This window comes from Strix uralensis, chromosome 7 (assembly GCF_047716275.1).
Source record: "Strix uralensis isolate ZFMK-TIS-50842 chromosome 7, bStrUra1, whole genome shotgun sequence".
Taxonomy (NCBI): Eukaryota; Metazoa; Chordata; class Aves; order Strigiformes; family Strigidae; genus Strix; species Strix uralensis.
In genome coordinates this window covers 1,528,930-1,549,849 of record NC_133978.1, presented here as the reverse complement: position 1 = coordinate 1,549,849, position 20,920 = coordinate 1,528,930, and the positions used below count along the sequence as shown (strand labels likewise).

The 20,920-nt window shown below is 46.0% G+C and overlaps 1 protein-coding gene across 2 annotated transcripts in view; it reads left to right on the top strand.

Annotated features, from left to right (window-relative positions):
* Nucleotides 1-15,388: 15,388 nt before the first annotated feature.
* PAPSS2 (3'-phosphoadenosine 5'-phosphosulfate synthase 2) overlaps nucleotides 15,389-20,920 on the top strand; it is a 32,294-nt gene continuing 26,762 nt past the window's right edge. For both annotated transcript variants that reach the window (XM_074874127.1, XM_074874126.1), the window contains exon 1: nucleotides 15,389-15,415. In XM_074874127.1, coding sequence (XP_074730228.1) covers nucleotides 15,395-15,415 — 21 coding nt within the window. In that variant the 5' untranslated portion in view covers nucleotides 15,389-15,394. The remainder of the gene's footprint in view (nucleotides 15,416-20,920) is intronic.

Sequence of the window (20,920 nt, the reverse complement as noted above, 5' to 3'; positions counted from 1 at the left end):
TATTTTAAGTCGTCAAATTGCTTGGTGTTTAATATAAAATGCCTTAATTAGGTTTTTACTCTCACATTTTGAGGTGAGTGGATAATCACTCTTGTTTCCAGGAGCCCTGGTTTTAAAAGCAGCTCTAGTTTCCTGAGAGGGTTTTGCACATATTACTATAGTATGCAAAGTGTCTGGAAATGTCCTGCATTTTGAAGTGGAGTGAGGGTTGCACACAGGTTTTTGTGCAGTCCAGAATCTGCTCCAGTATTATTTTTCAAAACATTACTCTCAATAAGAGATTGACACTGTTGATTTGATAAAGAATTAAAAACATACATCATGCAATACCTTCTAACCTGTCATTTCTTGTAGGTATTTAGCAATAGATCCTCGTTACTGAGTATCCATTAGCTACTTTGTTTGTTAATTCTCTGATTACCTATATGTAAAAAATTAAGCTTTGCCTGCAGCGTGCTCATGTGCAAGGATGCAGCAGCGCTTTTGTAAGTGTGGAATGTAAGTGTAAGTGACTGTGTATGTAAGTGACTGGAATGGCATCATCCTTGATCAAGGGCTGTCTCTTCGTTTTCAGAAGTATTAGTCTGTAAGACAATTTGAAATAGAAAACATTTGATGCTGTTTTGTTTAAAGCAAACAAAAAAACCCCAAACTGTATAGTCACAGGAGGAGGAGTGAAATGTTTCTAAAATTAAGACACCAAAACCATGTGTAATCTTCTGGGGGAAGGACATTACCACCACCACCCCCCTTTTTAAGACGTATAATATATTAAATGGTCACTTTGTTAGTTGTCCAGCTTTTCAAAAGGAAGTTAGTATTAATCAGATGTTAGTTTGCAGTTGCTGGCGGAAATAATGGTTTATTTTTGAACTGTTAAATTCTTGCTTTCCTGAGCTTTAAGTTATAGACCATTTCTCCTGACGGTCAGAGTCATTTCAAACCTGGCTGTCCTAAGGACTGACCTTACTGGACTGCACTGAAGGTCTCTCATGTCCTCTCCAGTCTTCGAAGGGTAGTCGTTTATGGACATCAGAAGAATTACATACAAATGCAAACAGCATTATGTTGGTAAGGCCACTGCAGCGTGGCACTGGGAGCAGGTGAGCCAGGGAGAGCTCATAACTTTAAGATTTCTGGGGAGATTTTTTTTTTTTTTTTCCCCACCCTTCCTCTTACGAATTTGTTGTCTTGAGGCCAGCCACACTCTTGTCACCTGTGTCGTCACATCGTGGTGAGGCCATGCTTTGTTCTTGTGCGTGCTGTAGTGGATTTCTTTGTTTTAAAAGTCCTGGTCTGGTTTTTGTGTTGCTTTGACCGATGGGTGTGTGGGTGCGTTTTGTCTTTATTCTGCCACTTTCAAATTCATCTTCACCATGAAGACTCAGCAACTCCTGTGTATCCAGTTCAGCTTTTGAGTGTTGTTTTTCTGCCTGATTTCTCAGGATTTGTGATCCAGTAAGTAGAAAGCTACTTCTAAGTTGCTTTGTTTCTGATGTTGATAAAGTTTTTGAAGAGGGTTTTCATTGACTGTAAAATATATGCCAGGCCAGATCTAAGTTCTGCTTCCAGATCTGATACACGTAGATGTTTGTAAAGGCTGTACAGCTTTTTTCCCCTCCCTTGTTTGCTTCCAGAAGTGGAAAATTATGTATAGAGTAACCTGCACTTACAGCTTTTTTCCAACTTAGTTCAATGCTTCAAAGAGATACCTTTACTTAAAATCAAGACGGAGAACATGGGGAGGTTCAGGCTGACAGCATGTTGTCTTTGTGGTGGTGGATTTATTAGGTTTTTTTTAATAATTAGTTTGAAAAAGGGTTTAGAGCAGGCATTGTTTTTCTGACATTCTGTTGAAAGGTTTGAGCACACCTTACTGTGTTTAATTAAGAAAAACAAATAAGTGGTGTTCAGGGAAGGGATTATGTTGAAGGACTAGGATGGAAGGAGCTAGTTGAATTTTTTATTATTAATTATTATTATTATTTAGGGGTCAGAAGAGCTCTGCAGACTTTTCCATGCTAGGGAGCAGTAGCTCTCAAACACTTCACTGGCTGTGATAACAAATGCTGAATCTGTTACAGAAACAGAAGGTGCCCAGCTCATCTTAGGAAGCAAAGTATGCACCCCAGTAAGAGGAAGGTCCTTCAGCCTAGTGACCTCTGGCTTTTGGTGGGACGTGGTGCCGAAGCAAACGTGAAGGCGTAGAGTGAATATTTCCCCATATACTCCCGATTACAGTCTATTTGTGGCTATAGGGTTGGTTTTGAGTTATGGAAAGTGGGTTTGCGTTTAGCTTTATATATGGCTCCTAATGACTTTCTCTTCTGCAAGGCTCTCCTGTTACTTTCTGAACCCAAAGCCTCAAGATTTGCTTTGCGATGGGATGTGGCGGATGCTAGAGCTCAGCTGTAGGCATTGTGAAGGTCCAGCTTCTCTTGTTTCATTTGAGCCTCAACCTGCCAGACTGGAAATTCAGTCACGTTTCTAGGAGCCGTGATTTTAAAAACAGTAATAGCTTTCCGACATACTCGATTAGGAGAGGTAGCTGCCTATGCAAATGCTAAAGCTTGGCATGTATTCTGGAGCAGTTCAGTCATTCTGTGTGATACAGATCTTGTTTCAGCGTTGTGTTTTCCTGAACACCAGCAGTTCATCTGGTTCCTTGGAGCATTTTTACAGGGAGAGGAGTTAAACGCTTGATCTCTTTGCATCCTACCTATGATACTTATGACTTGTATTTTCTTTTCCCCAGATGGGAGAGGCCCATCTTGCTTATTTGCTCCTTGTGCTGAAATCATTGTTCTTCTAATTGTTATCATTGCTACTTTTATTTTTGGTTTGGTTTTTCCCTGTGCCTATAAATACTTTTCCTGGACCAGACTTGCACACGGTATTGAAGGTGAGGGTTCACCATCGACTTGAAAAGGGGTGAAATGATAATTCTTGTTAAGTTTTCTAGATTTTTATTTCACACCTCCCCCCCACCAGATAGCATCCTATTTCTCTCCTTGATAGGTGATGAGCATCAGGCCAGTGTGTGTAGAGCTCTTCACTGGTACCTCTGTCTTGGTCCTGACAGTGTTTTAAAGTATCAGCAGCTGATGTTCTACGGTTGTTTGTCAAAGGAAACACTATCCTGCATGTATAATGTATTCCTCCTTCTTGCTGTTAGAGGCTATTTACTGCTCTCTGAGTATTTGGTTTATGTAAAAATACCTGTAAAAATTGGAACAACTTTGTATTCTAGTGTTTATGAATTTACAATATTTTATATTTTTAATTATGGTATTTTTAAATGAATAATTGGTTCATTAGAATAAACTTATAAGAGATGAATGGTAGATAGAATATTTTTAATCAGTTGCATGGCTTCAAAGCATGGTATTATAGGAAAATAAGGTAGAAAGGAGTTTTTGAGAGGTCCTCTACTCCATCCCCCTGACCTCTATGGTGTCCTCTATCCTGCTGATGGCTTGTCAAGGGCATTTGTTACTCTCATCTGTCGTTCAGTGCACCTGCTACATGATACCAGCTGTAAATTCAGTAAGCACCAATTTTTCCTTCTTTCCCCAAGTACTGAACAGTTCTGGACTCAGATCTGACCCTGGTGGGACTCTGCTGGATGCCTTTTTCCAGCTAGAGGGTAAACTATCCTCTACGTCTGGTTTTCCAAGTTCTGTATCTGTGATTTCTTTGCCTTTTATGGGTGTAGGCATCACTAGCCGTGTCATCTGAAACAGCAGCCCAAGGCTTTTCTAGTCCTTGTTGTAGTCTGGCATCCCCAGGTTTCACTTCTGCTGTAGAGCAAAACTGACTTGTTTGTGGTGTGATTGGCATTGGGCAACCATGGCAAGCTATTACTCATCTCGGTGCTGGCTTCTTCATGCCTACAAGAGTTTGATCATTTTTCTGGTATTTTTCTGGAAATTAAAGTCAAGCAGCATATCTGTAATCAGTCTCCTCTTACAGAGGAAATAGTTTGGCCAGATAGTTCTGGCCAAAGCACAGGGAAATGGCTCTTAATCCTCTCTGACCACTCTGTTGTGCTTATTTATTTTAATGCTTTTAAGTAGGTGTATTTTATTTCATGCACGTGAAGCATTACTGCTGAGTTTAACAGAAGTGAATGATGACTCTTCATTAGGTAGACGAAGTGCTGTTCTAAGGGACACCCCGCAATTGTCCTGACGTTGCAGGGGAGGAGATACCGTAGGCTTACGTGTCCTCTGCAGCCACCATTTTACAGGATGTCTTTCACAACTTCTATCAATCTATTGATTTTAAAAAAAGCAATACCCTAAGCTGTTAGTTCCTGGTATATCTGCCAAAAGAGAGATTTGAAAACCTTTGTCTTTTGATTTCCAACCTATACTTGGCCTTTGTGTCTCAATTCTGTCTTCCAACAGTGCTCTTTGACCTGCCTGGTACCTTTGGAGATGCCACTTGCATCTCATTTCAGTCAGATTTGCCAGATCTGGTAAGTCAATCCCTCTTAATCTCTCCTCCTGCCCCTCCTCCTCACCTGATTTATTTCTTCTGTGTCCTGGCTCTTGTTTCACTTCAGTTCTTTTGAACGTAAGTGACCACAGTTGTACTTGGTTTTCCAGATGAGGTCTTACAAATGGCTCACTTGCTGGCAGTGAGTTTTCCCTTACCTTCTCTCTTGGGAAGGTTAATCATTACGCAAGTGAGGGTTTTTTTATTTATTTGGTTGGTTGAGGGCTGTTTACTGTGGCACTGTGGAGGTTTTGTGCTCTGGCTCCCATCTTCTGCTAGAGAATGCTTTCCCCAGGTGTTACAGGTTATTTCTTGTGCATGGATTTGCATGTAAGAAACTTGTTTATAATATAAAGAGTGTTACTAATTATATTCTGCATTTCTTTATTTCCCTGCATGTCTGCTCCTCTTACAATCCTTCTGTATAAAACCCAGTGCCTGGGGCTCTGTGCTTCCAGCCCTCTCAAGCATGAAGCATATGCAAAGGAAGCAAAGCAGGGAAAGCCTTTGGGGTTCAGATTTCATTTCCCAGAATTACAGAGCTGTTCTTCAGCCCTCATAGGGCTTTGTGTGGCAAGGAATGGCATGTCTTTCCTCTGTAGGGAATGCAGGTTCTGCCCTGAATCCACCAGCCTGGATGTTTGGGTTTACAGCTAAGCTCCCCGGGGATTGATTATCCAGTGCCTCAGCAGTGAATATTGGAAGGTTCCCCCTTTGCCTTTCTTCTTCTGGAGCTGAGGTCAGGTGAGATGAATACTCCTGTGTTGCCCTGCAGCAGATCTCCCCTTTCTCCATCTCTGTGCTTTCTGCTTGTAAAACCTCACCGTGCAAAATTGGTGGTGAATGTCACTCCCAGTGTGACATGGCCTGACTGGGATACGCCCGTGTGCCCGATGTCCCTGGTCAGACAAGAGAGAGGTGGTAAGTCAAATGGGTTCTTGGTAAGTTAAAGTCCTTTTTAGTTTTTTTTCCAGAAGGTGCTGCATCTGCTGATTCAAACCAGCTTTCGGCATGAAGCTCGAGCTGGGTGTAAAAGGCAAAGGAGATGGTGCTGTGAACCGCAGGCTTCCAGCTGAATGAGGCAAGACAAAATTAACAGCAGAAGCTCATGTGACCTACTTCTTAAGCTCTCAAGTGCAGCCTTCAGGTCAGAAAACTAAACAGGAGACAGCTTTCATGGTAAATGAGAAATGGTTTACATCCTGTATGACAATGGAGAGCTTTCATCCTAGTTATTGGGGCCACTTAGTTTGCTGTAGCATAAATGTCAACTGACATTTGATCCTGCTGAAAGTTAAAGGGCTGTTAACCCATTTTGAGAAAGAGGCTTTTCTGTACGTCCTGAGGTTCTTCCCAAGCAGTTCAATCTGCCTGACCAGGTTACCTGTTTGCTGCCAGGTGCCCCCAGTGCCCCAAACTCAGTTTTCTCTGACAATGACAGTAGCTCAAGGCCAGCACAAAAAGACCTCAGCTGGCTTGCTGTGGAAGTCCAGTGGCTGTGCGTGGTGTTGGACTTTGCTTGAGAGAAGGTTACTGGAGTGGGGTGGGAAAGGTTTTTCCTTCACGTCAGGGAAGCATAATGAGTGGGTGGCTAAATGAATGTAGACACCTCATAAAAGCTGAGCAGAGGGTGACCTTTGCGTAGGAGGAGAATGGAAGTGTCCGCTGTGGCCTGCACTACTTCCCATTGCCTTGGACAGAGGTGGGCTGAGGTCTGAACCAATGTCTCCACAGATGCCTGTGGAAACCAGGGTGAAAAGATGAGCGAAGCAGTATAGGTCACATTATTGTAACAAAGCAAGGTGAACAAATAAAATTCTCTTCTTTCTCCATCTCCCTTTTTTACTCTGACTGCAGGGGTTGAGTGGCTGGGTCAACAGTGTACCTCCAGGTGAGGCGTTCTGCTGAAGCCTGAGTAGAACTGAACTCTCAGAGCAGGAAAGCTGCTGTTCAGTCAAGTCTCTTGGTTTCTTTTCAGCGAGCAGAACATTCCTCATGGTCATTGCTTTGGTTCAGTGCACTGTATTCTTTTAACTTTTAATGGCTTTTTAAAGGTGGACTGTGAAGGAGGGAGAGCGGATCACTGAAGCACACCTTGAGGAGGTACATGCTCAGTCTAATGCCATCCAAGACTTATAAATGCAGGGCCCTCCACCACCGAAGTATGCTCTCTTTAGGGAATTGAGCTGATGTGAACCACCGAACTGCTAGTCTCATCTGCCTTCTGGCTGGATGTGGGGTGAGCTAATGGACAATCATGTGTCGACACATACCCACGGCCCTTTATGAAACGTCCTTGTAGAACGTCGCTTCTGTTGGGCCTGGCCCCTAGAAAGTAAGACGTTCAGTCTCTTCTCCCTCGTGACAGCTGCCAGGAGGAACATGGTTGTTTGGTCAACTGCATCGGGTTGCAAGTGCTGAAGATGTGCTTGTTCTCATTGCTCTTTGTCTGTTCCTCCTTTGTTCCAGTGATTCAGTTGATATTTGAAGTTCATGGGAGGACATACCACTTGCTGTTCCTTGCCAAGGGACTTCTGGCACACAGTTGGCAGCATGAGCTTGGGCGTTTTCTTAGTGACTTGAGGAAACAGCTAAGAAGAAAAGAAACCCTATTTTCTGGTATTTCCTTGTACTCAATATGCAATTTGAAAGACACTACTTATCATGTAGAAAATCAGTGTGTTTGGATAAAGCACTCAAGACATTTCACAACTAGTAAATAATGACACCTTGATTTTTTTAAAGCCTATCACCTATAATTTAAGGATGGCTTTTCTAGGAGAATGGTAAGAAGACTTCTCTACATTATTCTAAAAATTACAAACTTGAGATAACGTTCACCAAACTTGAAGTCTTGCAGAAGTTTTCCTTAAGATGGTTTCCTGTAGGAATGGTCATTTATCTCAGTTGGTGGCAGCGTACGTCTATCTGGGTTAGATAGCCTGCCTGGTAACCTGTGTAACTAATTATACTAGGAAATGGCACGGAGAAAAAGTGCTAAAGTTCAGTAGTGTATTGTGGATCCTAAATCATCTGTCCTTGCACAGGTGTAAAGACAGAAGCCAGCGAGTACCATGGGGTTGTTCACTGTGCTGGCTGAAAAAGTGCTTGGTGCTAGAGAGAGCTCGTGTTCAGAACTGCCCAGAGTCAGGGGACAGCGGGAGTGACAGGTAGGAGCTGCTCTTGTGCAGTGCTGGTTTCTTTGCAAGAGGATTAGGATGAACTTAGACTTCAGAATGTTGTGATAGGAGCCAACTTTGCTACCTGCCTGTGCTTGTCAGCTGTAACACTACCTGGCCCTAGAAAGGCTGGGTTTCCTTGGCCCTTCCTTAACCTCTGTTGACTCTCCTTTGATTGTGACTGCTTTGGTGACAGTTTTATCTACAAAGATACCAGGCTGGCTATCTTATGCCTTTTTCTGTGCTAACCTGCTTTTGGAAGAAGACATATGTGGCTTTTAATCTCCTCACCTGAGTTGCCAGATTACAGCAGTCTGTAGGGAAAGTTAGTCTGTGAAAATGAGCCTTTAGGTAATTTTGGGAACTGAGCTCTTTATTCCAGTATTGTAAAGGGGACAAGAAAGAGATACAGGCCAAAGTCTGTGATAGGGACAAGAAATCGCATAGGGCAAAGGCAATGGATCTGTAGCAGAGAATTACACACAATAAATAGATATCTTTACTGCAACATGACACACCACAAAATGATACGAACCCTTGCCTTGCTTCCAAAGAGATTTGTAAAGTTGATTGCTCCTAATTCATCATTCAAGGTGAGTGCCAAGAAAACAGTGCACTTTTAGCAGTAGAGCAAACTGCAGCGTCAAAAACTCGCCTTGGCTGAGCTCCTCCATGTTTGGATCTACAAGCTGCCCTGATGAGCTCTGGAAAGTCAGACAGAAATTGCTGGCTATTCCTGCTGCCGTTTTCCTGACAAATACTCCTTTCCTTGTAGAGTGTTGTCCAAGCCCTGGTAGGGATATATTTTATATGTGTCTTGCTGAGATCCCACCTAAAGATGAGGCAGTGCCAGCAGCCTTCAGGCATATAAAAGCCCTTTCAGTTCTCATTCTGCATTTGTCCAATGGACTTTTGTTCCATCACCTGCATGTCTCTGCATTGTGTCTTCAGAACCCCAACCGGTGTGACTGTCCTGAGCTGACCACCAGCTCCTCTGCTGTGAAACCAGCCGTTGCTTGAGCGTCCCGGTGCTAGCTCACCGCGTGAAACTGCACGTGCAGCCCAGCGTCCTCCCTGGGACATCAAGCCATTTGGATCATTGTTTGGAGCCTCACATCTGGGCGATGGCTTGGGTTTGTAAAGCACTTTGAACTGCCTGCTCCTTGGAGTGAAATCCTTTGCTGTCCTGGTTACATCACCCGTTGTTGCTGTTGTAGCTGTGGCGTGCAAACGCGAGGAGAGTGTGTGGTCTGTCTGCAAAAGGGAGCTGAGATTGCTCTGGCCTCTGCAGGGCTGGCAGAAAAATCACTAAGGCACTGTAGGTTTTTAAAGACAGGCAAAGGAAAAAAAGAGAAATATGAATAAGGAAAAAGAGAAATAAGAATCAAGAGGTGAGTGAGAAAAATCAAGGAGCCCTATCAGAACTTTGTTTAGAGATCTGGGCATTGAGCGGCACTCGGAGGACAGGGCAAATGTTTGTACCCACTCCAAAAAGGAGAGTGAAAGAAGCAGCTGTGTGATTGTACATTTTTCATTATTACCATTTCCCTAATGATTACAGGGATTTGCTATGTATGGGCTTGCTCTGTGGAGATGCCATCCCAATGGCTGGACCAGTTGCACCGGGAACTTTCACAGCTGTCAGTTACAGACCGGAGGGTGTGTAGGAAAGTAGGAGCCTGATGGTGAGCATTAGTGGTTGTGTCACTGAGGCACAATGATTGAGAAAACCAGCCTGGAAGTCCCAGATCTGGGTCGCTTAAAGTGAGCACTGAAGCAATATGGGAAGTGGGTGGGTGGATGGGCAGCAGCGCGCGTCTGTTCAGTGGGAACTGTGTGGAGCACTGAAGGCGGCTGTTAAATTGTCCTTAGAGGAGGAGATGGTTGTGAACATAGAGCTTGTCAAAAGCCCACTCTTCCCCCTTGTTCTGCTATCTGCCGGTGACCTACAGAAGGATGCAAAGATGTTTGAGCACTTAAGCTGAAGTTTAATAGATCTCTAGCCTCTGTGAAACAACTGATGACTATGGTATTATTCTTCTCTTCTCCCTCCCTGCTTTATTCTAAAATGAGAGCAGTATTTTGTTTTCCTGACTTCTGGATGGTGCTTTAAAGATGCAAAGCCCCGTGTAGGTGCAAGGCTTGTTCCTGGCTTAGGCTCGCTTCTCCCATTGTGAAATCTTGGCAAACTGGTTATGAACTTACAGTTTCTGGCTGGCTCTAGCAGTCCCCAACAGAAGTGGGTGTTGCCAATGCTGGAAGTTTCTGTGGCTGATTTGTCACTTCTGGAGCTTTTAGTTTATCTCCAACAGCTTTCTGAAAGTTGGGAATGATCCTGTGTGTTTGAATCGTAGAACAAGGAGAGGAAAAAATAACATTTCCTGCTCTCAAAAGGCCTAATTGCTTATGTCAGCAGCTAGTGTCCTACCAGCCTGCATCTCTGGTGCTTCCAACTTACTGTGCTTTGCTTCTTTTGCAGTTTATTTCTGATTTGATATCTCATGAGTGAAGTTTTAGGGCTGCAGATCTAGACTTGACTTATACATAGGATTCAAAACTATCTGTGAAAAGCCATGAGTGAAAGGTGAGGTAGATAAGCTGGAACTGCTTGTTGGGGCAGTTCAGTATCGGAGCTGGTATCTTTGCAGGCTAATGCCAAAGGTATTAATTTTCAAAGGTACCGATCTTAATGCATTTGGTACTTGATGAGCAGAATTTGTTAAACTCCCAGTGACTGACAGATGCTCCATTAACTGGGGTGACAGCCTCCCCTGGAGCTTTGTCGTCTCCGTATGACTAAAAGCTGCTGAGCCTGGGTCTGCCTTTCTTAGGTGTTTCTCCACTGGTTTCCCTCATGGGCTCCCTCCTGAGAGCTGTCTTTAGGCTGTTTGTCCTCTGTAGGATCTCTTCCTCTGCTTGCAGGTGGTGAGTGAACTTGCAGAGTAATGCTGTGGACTAGGGGAGCGTGGAAGTGCAGGTGTTTCACTGATCATGTAGGAAAACCATCATCCAAAGGAGAAGCTGAGAAGAAACTGAGAAGGAGAAACTGAGAAGCAGCAGCTGAGAAGTCTCCATCACTTGAAAAAATAAGGAAGGCACTGAAGCTGAAGCCTTCATCTGCAGGTTCCCCGATGCTAGGAAAGCAAATAAAGCAGAGCAGAGAGTCTAGTAGTGGAGTAGTTTGAGTGCAGGGAGGATCACTCAGCCTAGCCCTGGCATGCAGGAGAACTTGGCTTCCATGGCACACAAATTCAAGCTTGGCCATCCTTCCTGCTTCCTCCACCCTTTTCTCCTGCTTTGCCAACTGTACAGCACAGAGCAGCAGCCAGGGGCCACCGAGGGAAAGATGTTACTAGTAACATTGCAGCTGATCTTTGGGCTCGTTCTCCTGAGGCTGTGATGTTAATTTGGGTGATGCTTTTTCAGCTAGATGTCAACAAGGTAAGGGAATTCACGCAAGGATTTAAGAGCGTGTAGTTGTGCAAAATCAGGGATGGTGATCTTCCCCTTTATGTCTTTCACGTGGGAGAACACTGCAAGGGACACCCCTCTTCTTCCATGACACTTGCCCAAAGGCTGCAGTACTTCTGAGGTTGATACCATCCTATGATCAAAAAGGATGTGGCCTGTTTTAATTTCTGCCTCTGCCGCCTTGCAGGTGGGATGCAAGGGGGCTGCAAGTGACATTTCATTGTTGTTGAGCTTGTTACACTACGGATGTCGAGGTGGGTATTGGAGAAACCAACAATCATGCCTGGCTTGCAAGCATTCACGTGAGTCTTGGTGCTTTAGGGTAATTTCCTGGGTTATGCTGGGGTAGGAATTTTGATTAAAAAAGTGCTGCAGTGGATTTTGAACCGGGAAGATGGCTGTAGCAAATGCCTCACAAGCAGCTGCTCACCGGGCCTGTTTGGTGGAGTTATATATAGATTTTGCTCTCTGTGGGTCCTGTTAGTGTAACAGGTTGCACAATGGGTTCTTAAGAGAGCTTTTTGTCTAGAGTTGTCTAGAGAATTGCCTCTTTGAGATCAGGGTGTCAGGGCAATATAGACTTTCCAAGGGAGTGCTGAATAATCCCTGTTCTGTGTGCACAGGGGCAGATACCCGGGAAATGACTTTCTTCTGTCCCCAGTAAGGAGAGGAACAAAAGTCTCTGATCCTGTAAGAGAGAGAATACCCACAAATAAAAATAGTCCCTGTAATGCTTTAGCATATGTACTAGGGCCCAAACGCTGCCAAATCATTCCTGAAGCTGCTTTTTACCAAGTGGGGAGACTGCTCAAGTGCCCTTTTCTCCCTTCTGGAGAGATTTTGACCCCCCGCCTGCTTTGCTCTGGTGCTGCTTCTCTCCCCAGCTGTGGTAGGCTGGACCTCTTACAGCTCGTTAAATAGCCTGAGAAGTTCTTTCATGAAAATTAATTGAGTGTCACTAATTTGCATGTCTCAAGGTAAGCAACTAGATTTTTTTTCTTTCTTGCTTAATTTCTGATTCTGTTTCATCAATTTCTTCCTTGAAAAGCACACACAAATTAAAACTTGAGGCAATAGCCATATATATTTAATTATTAGAAGTTAATGTTACAGAAGTTCATACCATTTTCTACATTGTGCTTGGGAAAATAGGGGAGAAAAAACCCCTGATCTTTTATACACAAAATGTTTCTTAGTTGCTCAAATCTTAAGCAGGTTATGAGCAGTCAGTTTAATTCCTAGAAGGGAGATAACTTTAATGAAGTAAGAAATGAATAATGATGCAACAAATGGAGATAATGTTGACTTGTTTTCTGTCCCGCTGATAGATATCTAGGGGAAATATGGGGGTGTTACATGCTCTCAATGCTATTTTTTCTGTTACATGGTAACACAAGCTTTCTGTCTTTCCACTCACCTTTCTACTGTTCATTTTTAATGAGAAAAAACTGGTTTTCCATCAAAAGTGTCCACACTGGAACTAGCTGTGTATCAACTCAGAATGGTTTATTAGTGGTCTATAGTTACAGAAGCCCCTCTTCCTGCCTTTTCTTTTACACAGACCCTTTCCTGCTGCTCCTTTTTCTTCAGTAGATGTAGTTCCCCGGCTGCTTTGGTCTGCCAGGCATGTTTTCAACCCTTTTTCTTTACTGATGATACACAAAGGGAAGGTGACATGGTAAGGGTATAAAGATGTGAATTTAAAATTCATCCCACAGAAGGAGAATATTAAATGTTTTTATCCAACTAAAACCAAACCAACCTAAAAATAATACTTATAGAAATTAAGATGCATAGTTAACTCATCAAAGATAATAACGAGCTCTTCTATGCTCGTGTAGAGCAGAGCCACAAATACAATAACTCTGATTAATCTACCATCACCTGTTTTTTCCCTGAGATTCTACATATGTTTCCTGCAGGTCAGCACTGATTTGATCAGTTCTGAAGCTCTTGTGAAGAAATCTACTCATATCTGTGTGCAAATAAAAGATGAGTGCTCTGATTTCAGCACGGCATAAAGTTGCTTTAAACAGACTGAGCAGCCTTGGATAACGTTGGATGCCACCATGCGTGTGGGAAGGCTGAGCAGCTCATGCCACTTTGCTGCACCCACAGACCTTCAGTCATTTAACACATCCTTCTCCCGATGTCCTCCGGGGGATGAGGCGTAGCCTGTGTCCTGGCTAGGCAACGGTTGTGGGAGGGTTCCTTGTACCGTGCTGTGCTTTTCCAATGGATAATGAGTTTGGGTTTGTTTGCCTGTTCTTCCAACCATGCTATATTGTTTTTTATGGCAGGAACTTAATCTGCAGCTGGACAATCAAAAAACGAATCTAAGGAAAGGCACGAAATGAGAGATGCTGAAAAGTGACCCTGGTATTATTTAGCTGAGTTAATCACAAATGTAATGCCATGGGTTTAACTGGAATTACACTGGGGATTAGTTCATCTGATAGCTGATCGCACTGTAAGAGCTGCCTGGCTTCAGGAGTCAGCTGAACAGGTGCTGTTGCCTCCTTCCAGCCCCATTCTTCCACCTCCGCGTTGTTCCTGCTCCTCATTCCCCACCCTGGGCACTGTTCCTCCTCCAGCAAGACTTCATTTGAAGAACCCCTTTTTTCCCACTGTCTTTCCTTTCATCTCTCCCTTGGGGTTTCCTATTTTCTGTTGTAAGGGTCTTTCTCCCGCTTATCTTGGGGAGCTTTGCACAATCCCACTGCCTTTTTCCTTTTCCATCAAGGGGCTTCATGCAGGGCACCAGGATTTTAAACTCTGCCAGAACAAAGGATAGGGATGGAACAGGACTATTTTTATGGTGAAGGACATGCATAGCTGCTTGTGATTGTGTGATGAACAGGTACCAGGAGACATCCACAAGTCCCACACCCGAAGCAGGCTCTGTGTGTTGGACCGGGAGAGTGCACTTGCTCCCCTGAGCATGACTGGAAGTGAGTTACCTCCTCCTCAAGGAGAGGCAGCACTGTTTGCCTATCTGTCCTCATAGCCCCGGGCTGCATTTATGGATGGGTGCTTAGGGATCAGGAGAAAGTGGTCAGAGGACAAGCACCGTGCTGGATCGGGCTGTGCATTCCCAGGTACACACAAATAACACGATGGGCAGAATTACACACCCATGGGGGATGTTTCTTCCTTCGTCGCTGGCTCACAGGCCCTCCCAAGGATGTAGTGTGGTTTACCTCCACGAGGATGTTGCCTGTCCTCCAGGGTTCAGCAACATATTGGGATTTGAGCTTTTCCAACAGTGGAAAAGCGAAGATTTTGGGTCAATCTGTGGGGCTTGGCCCAGGTGCCTTCACCTGCTGAGCTTTCTGTACCAGTAGACACCTCTGTGTTTCGTTCTAACCTTGGTGTTTTGGCCAGACACGAGGGAGCCAGCCTACAGCACTGCTTGTTTTTAGGCATTATTATTGTCCTCTGGAGGCAATTTTTTTACTTGTTTTGGGTGGGATCCAGTTCCTGCTCTCCCTCTCATTCTCCTTCCTTGACCATAGGCGTGGTTCCTGGATGGGACCAGCACCCATCCTTACTGGGGTGATGGCTTGCGCCCTAGAAAGTGTGGAGCTAGGCCAAACGCCCCCATTTCGGCAGCGAAACAGGCCTTTTCCTGCTCCGTGCCTGGACAGCGGGAAGCCAGTGTGCCTAAAAAGCAGATCATAGGCATGTGAGATCAACCCAGAAGAGCAGCCTGGCCTAAGGTTCTTGAAAATACAATTTTTGTTGTTTCAGACTTTTTCAGGAAAGCTAATATAGCAACATCTCCAGGATGCAATAATCTTGTTATTTCTACAAGTTGGAACACACATCCTTTCCTTAGCAGAAGATAAGCGAGTGCAGAAAATGATACTTAAGATTTACAAGAATAAGTTAAGGAAAAGAAAAATAAAGCCGTCCCCAGAGCGGAGCCTAAACCCGTCGGGCGAGCCGCGGGTGGTTCATTTTAAGGGAGTTTCCGACTGGCGCGGTTAAGGCGGCGCGCGGGGGGGCTGTGGCGCGATGTCATCCCCTCGGTCACCGGGGACGCCGCTCCCCCCGCCCGGGGACGTTGCTCCCTCCGCGGCCCCGCCCGGGGGTTACCGGCCGCCCTTCGCTGCGGGCCGGGGCGGAGGAGGAGGCGGCGGGGGCGGGCGCAGGGTGCGAGGGGCCGGCCCAGGGACGCGCTACGTGTCGCGGGAGCCCTTATAGCCCCGGCCCGGCCCGGCGCGGCCCCGCCGCCCGTCACCATGTCGAGCCGGCAGCAGACGGTAGGGCCGCGCCGCGGGGCGGGCGGGGGCGCCCTGAGGAAACCTTCCCCTCAGTCCCCGCGGGCGAGGGGCTCCCTGAGGAAACCTTCCCCTCAGTCCGGGGGGGCGAGGGGCTCCCTGAGGAAACCTTCCCCTCAGTCCCCGCGGGCGGGGGGGGGGCTCGCACCGAGGCGGGCAGCGCTGGGGAGACGGGGGCTGCCTCGGCCCCGCGGGTCATGGCGGTGGCCGGTGGGCGCCTTCTGCTCAACACCGGGACCAGACGCGAGAGTTTTCCTCTCGAGGCGCGCCCGTCGCCTCGTAGGGCACCAGAACCGGCGCGTTACGGTGGAGGGATGCTGTCGCCACAGGTCGGGCGTGCGTGGGCCAGGGGCGAGCCCTCGGGCGAGGACCCGCGTGTCCCGCAGGTCACCCCCGCAGGTACCCACACGTGCCCCGCTCCGCCGCGCCAAGAGCCGCAGGCTTCGTGTCTCGCCGCGCCACACCGGTCCCTGCGGAGAGCGGTCGCCCCGGCAGCCTCCCCGGGCGAGGCCAAAGGTCGAGCGGGCGAGAGGCTGAGCCAGGGCCACTCTCACGGCTTGTCGGGGTGCCCCTGCCCCGGTCCCGCCCGGGGGAGAAGCGGGTGAGCCAGCTGCCACCGCCGCATCGGCTTTCGGCATTGCTGCAGAGCCAGTTTTTAAAAAATAGAACTCCCAGCACAGAAAAATAATGGAAAATAATGATAGCTGGAGCGTAATTCAGTTAGAAATTAAAATTGCAAATCGCAGTCACGGCCAGAAATGGTTTTCCGCTTGCCAGCTGCCCTCCCTTACTTCTTGGATTTGAGACGTGAGGTTTGGGTCCCTCTGGCTGCACATACATTTTCCGGGTTTTAAATCAGAAGCGTAAGAAATCTTGACGCCACTCTTCCAAGCTGCTTTTGCTCGTTGACTTTATTGTAATTTATTTCTTTTTTACCTTGTCGTAAATTTTTCAGATGGATTTAATGCATTTTGAACACACTAGTAATCTGTCCGGATCGGAATGCAACCAAAACCACGCGTAACAAAGCGCGCCTGTGCAGCTTGGAAATGTGAAAACCTGTGGTTTAGGGATTATTTCAGGGAGGGGAGGTGCAAGACGTGAGCTGTGTATGGGAGTTTTGTTTATTGCTGTGACAGGAGAGAGGCATTACTGAACTTCCAGAATAATCCCTCTCCTTTGCCTCCACCCTGGACTGGAAAAATGACCTTTATAAGCAAGATTGTGGCTGACCTTCGTACCGTGACTGTCAAAACAGATGCTATCTGGTTGACAGTTGTAGGTGTATTTTCATGTGCTTATCTGCCAGGTGTGTGATAGAATGAGAAAAGGCACAATTTCACTAATTACAAGAGGTTTTGGTAATTACGATGAAACAGCGATGATATCCCAGTGGTGATCCTCCCACTTGATTGCCAGGGAGATGTGTTGCACAGAGTGTAAATGAAGTTCTCGTTCCTAACGCTGTCTCAGCGACTCCTCGGTTTCAACCATCTCAAGTTGGTATCAAAGGTACGGGATAAGGCATTTCATGTTGGTCAGGGTCCCTTGATCAGCACAATTATTTGCAGACACCCGCAGACAGTTGCGTTCCTTCTCAGCGCGATTACAGGCTGTGGTTCAGGAGGGTCGGGGCATCGGCAGCGCATCAGAGGCTTTGCCAAACGAAGGAGCAGGCAACAGCGCAATGTGCTCCCACAACTAGCAGCCTAAACGTTGTAGCTCAGAGAAGTTTTAATGTGGTGGTGAATTTTTCATGACACGTTTTGTAGCTGCAACAGCCAAGACGGTTCCGCTGGAAGAAGATGGGATGCACAGAATAATTTGCCCTGCTGAGATCCCTGTTAGTACAGCAGCTCATCCTTCTGTTGCCCCTCACTTTATCCCCATTTTTCATTCTCCCAGTAACATGAATCCTTATTACTCATAAAAATCCTTATTACTAATAAAATCTCAGGTTTTACCACTTCTTCATAGTGTGGGTGATGTGTTAATCTTTCTCCCACAGACAAGGTTTTGTGAGGCTGGATGTTTCCAGCATTATTCACTGTCCGAGAATATGTCAAAAATGGGTTTTGCAGGCGATGTTGATTAGCTGTCAGCTTTTGAAAGGCACAGTAGTGCTAGCAGTTGTGGGATGGACTGGATGTGGTGTTTGACTGTGCTCCTCATTTTGGAAATTGAATAATTATAAGCCTGGGATTTAAAACCCGAATTCAGCCTGAATGTTCTTTGGAGTTTGAGGCTAGTTTGAGGATGTTTTAATTGCACACCCATTTATTAATAGAAGCTGACGGTAAGATACAAAGAAGAAAACTTCAAATTTTTTGCTTCTGCATGTCTTGTCCTTAAAAATGAACAAGGCGCCTTAATTCTGCTGAAGACCCGAGACTCAGTGTGCAGGAATTTCTCTTTGGCTGGTTAGTGTGGAAATGCTCTCTTTGTTTCTGCTCGTGACATTGCAAGTGGCATGAAGTCCTCTACGTGCCGGGCAGTGTCCTTCTGTTCACAGACCTCATTGACAGAAAGACCCGTTTCAGGACTGACTTTTTGGGGAGAACGGTCTTTAATGATGCCTTAAAGACCTAGTGTTCCTTATACAGGCCTCCTGTGTGCCCCATTGGTGGAATCCTGCTCTCAGGAGTAAGTACACCGTAAAGTAATTGCAGCAAGTAGCGTGGAGCTGTGGGACTGCTCTTGTTTATTGTGTGGGCTTCTTGCACAGCGCGGCATTCAGGGCTGAGCGGTTCTTTTAGCCCTGTCAAAATAGCAGCTTGTTCTCCCTACACCTGCGGCGTCGCTGGTATTTCCGCAGCTTGTTACCTCTCCCCTCCGAGCACCGTTTTCGTAATGAGCAGGAGGATACAGACGGTGCAGTGTGCTCCGGGGAGCCAGCTCGCCGTGGAGCCCAAACCCACGGGCACTGGCCCCTCGCCGGGGTGACCAGCTGCATGGCTGGCATGTCCCTGTGAGCGCCTGGAAAGTGCAGCTTGACGTATCTCATGAGATAGAGGTGTCCAGAGCCGGCTGCCAGAGTCCTGCCCCTGGCAGCGGGCGAACAAATGTGCTCCTCGCTGGCTGCTTTCAGTGAGTTTCTCTTTGGGTGTCCTTACAGGTGCTTAGGGGAGAATGAAAGCCCAGTACTGAGACCACCTTTATCAGGGTAAGTGTTAGAGCTTTGTCGTCCATCTGGTCTTGTAACAGCGTCTCCAGGAAGGTGAACAGCACGGCATGTGACATCCCTTGCTTCCACCAGGGTGCTGCTTCCGTAGCCCAGTGGATCACAAGGCTGTAACTTCTGATAGTTCAGTTTTGCTTGTGCGCAGTCGCAAATTATGTGGTCTTATTTAAAGATAAATGAGCATGTAAAAATAGATTTAAAAAAAAAATATTTAAAGAGAAGGAAAAAACGCACAAGATCAGATGACAGCCCTGAGGAAATATGAAGAGGCTTAGGTTCTTTGCCTAAAAACTATTCTCATTTTGAAAAAACAGCAGCCTCAGGGCAGAGTTCAGATGGACTGAGTGGTATCACAGGCTGTGCAGTAACGTATGTACAGCTTCATCAGTTTAACTGCAAAGCAATGTAAAATATAAAGTTTATTAAAAAAACCAAACAAACCATGGGCTCATCTCCTTGCACGCTTATTCTTTACTATTGCCTTGAACATAAAGACCAAAATAATTTAAGGATGTTTGTGTTCAAAGCAGTTCTGGGAACTCATCACAGTGATACTTGCGCAGGCGACAGTGCAGCAGGCAGCAGAGCCCTGATTTCAGGGAATTAGCTTGGTCTGGGTTGAATTACTCAAGACAGTGTTTCTGATGTTTTATCCAGCAATTCAAAAGTCTTGGGTTTACAGCTGTGATTTATTTTGTGAAATGCAGTGCCTAACCCAGAGCACTGTGACAGTAAAAGGTGATTGTTTTCTAGTTGTTCATTGTGTGCTTGGTATTTCTTGTTCTATTTTCTATCCCTTTTTTTGCATTATATTTCTTTTCTTTGAAGATCACAGAAAGGTCAGCAGATTAATTATCTCGATACCCTGTTATTTGGACTTCTGTAGTATCCTATAGCTCTCTCCCTTTACTCCCTCTTTTTTTTGGAAGTCTTTTGCTATTAAAAAGTTACCTTTCCAGTCTGTTGCCCCCACCTTGCTGTTTCATTCACTTGTGCTGTTTTGCGTGCTGCCAGTGTGCCAGACCTGTGTTTATTAACTGTACTCTGCTCTGTAAGAGCAGGGATGTCCAATTTCGGGGAATTTCAGGGAAGAAAAGCCAGAAAAAGCTGCATGCTGTTTCTTTCCGTAGTTCAAGAAGGCTGAGCCCTCTGGGGGCTGGGGAACAAAATCTGCTTGGTGCAGTCCCGCCCCAGAAGCTGCAGGCTGGGGACATTGGTGGACCTTCCCCAAGTGCCAGAAGGTTTGTCTGGTGTCACCTGGTAGTGCCATGGCAGCAGGAGCAGCAGGGTGTGTTTTCCGGGGTGCTGTGTGGACAGAGCATTTCCTGGGGCTGTAGAAGGGAAAAGTGGAAGAGTTTTTCTGCTGGGGTGGGAGGGTGGTTCCTGCCTGAACATCCCTTCAAAGGGGAGAGGCAGTCAGGTCAGGTCTAATCCCTGCGGGTGTGCTTGGAGGTTAATCTTTTGCTTCCCCAACAGGACTAGTGGCTCTTCAGGATTTCTCTTCACCTCCCAGGGGCCTCGTTTGGAGGAGTGCAGCTGAGCACCGCTGCTGCTGGTGGTGCTCAGCATGGCAGCTGCCATCTGGGGTGGTGGCCAGAGCACCTAAACCCGACTGTAATTTCTCCAGCTCTGAGTCAAAGTGCTTTGAGTCAGCATGTTGTTTCCTGTCCTGCTGCTGGACTCCTGGATAAATACAGACTCCAGCCTCGTCTGGTTTTCAGGTTGCACCGATTAAGTCATGGCCAGTTACAAATCCGTGCCAAAACCCGTAACTCAGGCAGAGGATTCCATCCATGTTCTCCTTGGGCAGCCCCTGCAAGACAGCGAACGATTTTGAAGACCCCATGCTACCCGGACATGTGCACTGCAGCTGCATCTTAGATTGAGGCCACAGAGATTTTATTCTTCTGGAGGGTTTTCAAGAGAAGTACTGGCATACTTGCTTTTTTTTTTACTGGGATGATGTTGATCCTGGAGGGTGTCTTTAAGTAGCCTTTAAAAATGAAAAGACCTCGCTTATCTGAAACCAGGTGTTTTAGATAAACTTGCAGCTGTACGCGCCCACAAACGATAAGTGGAGTGCAGGGCCTGTATTAATGCTCCTAATGATATGCCCTGCCTTGAACTTGTACTTTGGTCACAATGCTCGTACACTTTGGTATCTTAAAAGTCCATTAAGAGAAACTCCATGTAATTCAGGTTGCTGTTTATTAATTTATATTATCGTGAGCAGGGTGACTAATGGTTATCTCCAACTTAGCTCTGACTCACAGCTGTAGGAAGTAAGAAATAGTTCCTTCATGGTC